Below are 4,203 nucleotides of genomic sequence, written 5' to 3'. Positions count from 1 at the left end.
ATTAAAATATCAGGTAACCAATATACTCCAGGAACAAGATGTAAAATATTCTAATAAACTACAAGGCTGATGCCATATTACCACCTTATAAAGGCAATCTTCGAAATTCCTTACATTATTGTGGGAGCAGTATTACAGAGTGACTGTCCAAGCAAAGACCTGCAACAATCTCTGTTGCTAGAAATTATAGGTCTTTTGTACTTGTGAAAAAAATTTTGCTATTCACTGCAATAAGTTCTGAGTCTTACTTGACCATCTACTGTTTATATAAAATTATTTTACGATCTACTTTGATATTAAAAAAAACTTGAGAAAAATCATGGTCCGAAAAATGTTGCGGTTTTTGTTGCTGCTTGAAAAACTTAGTGTCATTTACTACTACTTACTGTGCCATGTATTTGAGGTGTTCATTCATGCCGAGGTTTTCAAAGTATAACTGTTTTACCATATACTGGGATCTGCATAATAAATTCCCGCTACAAAGAAACAGGATTGTATGCAGGAAATTAATTAGCCTGGGTAAAGATCTTGAATCCAGTTGAAGTATCAATGACAGTGACTTAGAGTTGGTGTAGACAGTAAATAGCTCTGAAGAGTACAATACTTGCGTTGTTCTTTAAATCAGGTCAGTGAGAGCTTGGGCTTTAATAGATCAAGTTTTTAATTTTATGGACTATGTATATTATAAAAACATGTTGCCATCTGTCTAATGTCAATTCTTGCTTCCGCAACAGGAATGATAGTGAAAGGATTATACATCAAAGAGTAAATGTTGTGCCCTTTGACCTGATATCCCCTGAAGGAGGGAAGAGTTCAATCCGTGTGATCAACCCACTGGAAGCATCAGGTCCGCAGTTTGAAACAGTGTATGAACGGTTTCACCAGGCAACACAAGGTTTTACTGATATTATTGGGCATTATCTGAGCGGTGAGAAGCCGAAAGGCTTCTTAGAAACTGAAGAGATAGTCCGTGTTGGAGCCACTTTAACAGGAATTGGTGAACTAGTTTTGGATTCTGACAAGATCGTCAAACTCCAGCCTCCTAAAGCAGGTCTGGAATATTTTTTAAGCACTCTGGACTTCCCAAGTATCCTGAAACAGCAGGAATCAAGCGTTAAACTTTGGAAAATGTTCATGACCATCTGTACATTAACAGGCATTGCACTGATCTTAGTTGTCCTGCGCAGAATGTACCATGAGTTCAGTGAAAAACAGGAACAGGAAGAACTGAGAAGGAGCTACAAACGGTTCAATGAAAGCAGAGGTATCCCAGGTTCAACAGCAGATGGTGATGAAATACCAGAGAATGCATGTGTAATTTGTTTATCCAAACCACGAGAATGTGTCTTCCTGACCTGTGGGCATGTTTGTTGCTGCTATGATTGTCATCGAGCACTTCCCTCACCAATTTGTCCAATTTGTAGAAGTTATATAACTAGAATTGTACCTCTTTACCAAGCATGAGAGTGTATTCCACTCACAAATTAATCAAGTGCCTTTAATTTCTGATCTGCACCAGAAATGTCAAGTTAATATATTTATGTGGTGACCCCAATCCCATCACTAAGCGTTCATTTTAATACTGTGTTGCTGTCTGATGTTCCCTTTGTGTTAGCCACAACAGCCAAGTTAGCATTCAGATTTCTGAATATGCGATCATAGCCATTATCATTCATTGACATATGCTGAAAAGAGATTCATCAGTATACTCTAGATATACTGCAAAATACTATATGTCGACCAACAAAGATCTTGCCAAATTAGTTAACCTGATTTGGTATTGATAGCAGTGGAACTTTTAACAAGGCACCCTTGGACCAGAGAGAAAAGCCATCATGAAATAAATTAGAAACACTGAACATAAGCAGCTATTCCTTAGCTAGCATTTTATAGTGTCACCAGTAACTTGTTTTAGCTGGGTGCAAAAATGCACATTAAAGCAGATTAACATGCTGGAGTCACTTTGACTTGGGCTGCAGCATGGTGAATTCCTCCAAAATCTACAGTTATGTCCCTACACTAACTTTCAAAACAGCTAGTCAATATTTTCTTACATTGGAAGACCCATCTGTTAGAAAAAAAAGCAGTGACTTTACTGTCAGGAAGGTGAGATGGAAATGTGAATGGACATTTTACACCTATTCTGGCACTTCCATCAATCTAGTCTAAATTTCTCAGCTCATTTCAGCTTTCTCACTGTTTTCAACTATTCACAAGTGAGGAATACTAGTGCATAAATGATTGGAAAAGCTAATGGCATGATAATTTATATTATTGAAGCTGAATACCAGCAATGTAAGATTGTAATTGTATAGGTAACAGAAATTGTCGCTTAAGTACTTCTTGATATTTCTGCACTGAAATTAATGACATCTCCCCACTGACTGCTTTCTGCGTTGATAAACGAGAGTGAAACTCTCCTTGGCACTAGTAGTGCTGGGATAGTGCTGTAACTTTCACATAAACCAGGGACAATGTGGTCAGAAAGCAAAACTGCAGGAAAAAGAGAACAAACTGGTTTGAAGGGCGTGAAGGAGAAAGAAGAAAGAAAAGTTGAGAGATCTGCATAGTGCAGAAAGTGTGAAAAACTGTTTAAAACTCCCATATTGGTTTTTAATTGACCTTTTTTGTGAATTATAATCTTGTCCTAAAATAAGAAATGAGGTGAGTTTATTTCCCTATGTAATACATTAGATGATAAGGTGAAATATGTCTGGACTATTTAGGGTTAATTATCTCCTAGTTAAATTTATCTGTTTATGTATTCTGTATTATATGACAGCTTTGTTCCTCATTTGACTTTGCTGTTATTTACAGACTTACTTCCTTACTGTGAGTCCTTGTGTCACAAAATGCAGGAATATCAATTCACTAATGCTGTGTTTATAATTATTTTACTTTATTTTTGATTTACTTTTAAATATGCACTCAGACTTAGTTACTAGTGTGTGAGATTTATTTGCTCATCTGAAAATGCTGCTCTCATATGCCAGTGACTCCCTTGAATTAGTCTGTGACCCTCTCATGTCAGTTATAAAAATTATATCAGAACTGTGTTGAAAAGTATAAGGCAGTACTTATTTTTGTTGTAGGAAGTAAACATTGGAATTGAGGTATACCTGAGAGTGTATGATAAAGACTAAATAAAAGCATCTACTGATGACTATTACCTGAGTTCTATTAAATTATGATAATCTACATCTTTATAGGATTGATAAAAGGAGGATAAATCTGCATTTCCAACTGCTAATGTCCTTGTGCCATCCCAATGAACTTTAACACAGTTAATTTGAGATGTAATCACTGTTCTAGCAGCAACATGAAAGTTAATTTGCAGATACTCAAGTCTAATCCAACATTTAAATAAATGTGTAATTGGAGGTACTGGCTTATGAGTGAATATTCGTTAAGGTCTGAGGAGGCATTCCCGGCTCTTCCTCAATAAACCCGGCAGCTTTTATTTTCACCTAAACAAGCAGTTTAATTGAATAAACTTACTGTTCTTTATTAAACAGCACAAATTGGATGAGAAAACAATGGTTGCAGTTCCACAGATAAGAGTTCAGCTAAAAAGATGTCATTTGGATAAAAGATTGAAACACTTTGAAAATAAGATTGAGGTTCTCGGAATTGAATAAATTGCTGGCACTTCTGCAAATCTTCTTTCTGCAATTAAATCACAGCTGAGTAACAAATTCCAATCTCATTTTTTAAAATCTTTTATATATAACACTTAAGTTGGCCAATGCATAGGATGGAAATGTGTTGCTGGAAAAGCGCAGCAGGTCAGGCAGCATCCAGGGAACAGGAGAATCGACGTTTCGGGCATAAGCCCTTCTTCAGGAATGAGGAAAGTGTGTCCAGCAGGCTAAGATAAAAGGTAGGGAGGAGGGACTTGGGGGAGGGGCGTCGGAAATGTGATAGGTGGAAAGAGGTCAAAGTGAGGGTGATAGGTCAGACTGGGGTGGGGGCGGAGAGGTCGGGAAGAAGATTGCAGGTTAGGAAGGCGGTGCTGAATTCGATGGATTTGACTGAGACAAGGTGGGGGGAGGGGAAATGAGGAAACTGGTGAAACCCGAGTTCATCCCTTGTGGTTGGAGAGTTCCTAGCCGGAAGATGAGGCGTTCTTCATCCAACCGTCGTTTCGCTGTGGTCTGACGATGGAGGAATCCAAAGACCTGCATATCCTTGGTGGAATGGGAG

At 37.8% G+C, this 4,203-nt stretch overlaps 1 protein-coding gene across 1 annotated transcript; it reads left to right on the top strand.

Moving 5' to 3' along the window:
• Positions 1–6: 6 nt before the first annotated feature.
• mul1a (mitochondrial E3 ubiquitin protein ligase 1a) lies at positions 7–3,169 on the top strand. The gene has a single exon (XM_043702450.1). It carries the CDS (start codon positions 676–678, stop codon positions 1,462–1,464), a length of 789 nt encoding a protein of 262 aa, XP_043558385.1. The 5' UTR covers positions 7–675; the 3' UTR covers positions 1,465–3,169.
• Positions 3,170–4,203: the final 1,034 nt, after the last annotated feature.

Source organism: Chiloscyllium plagiosum, chromosome 13 (assembly GCF_004010195.1).
Source record: "Chiloscyllium plagiosum isolate BGI_BamShark_2017 chromosome 13, ASM401019v2, whole genome shotgun sequence".
NCBI lineage: Eukaryota > Metazoa > Chordata > Chondrichthyes > Orectolobiformes > Hemiscylliidae > Chiloscyllium > Chiloscyllium plagiosum.
Note: the sequence above shows the minus strand (reverse complement) of the source record. Positions and strands in the feature narration are given on the sequence as shown.

What these genes read in the sequence shown, in the direction of transcription:
- mul1a (XM_043702450.1), top strand. Translation starts at nt 676, where the DNA reads ATGTATATTATAAAAACATGTTGCCATCTGTCTAATGTCAATTCTTGC.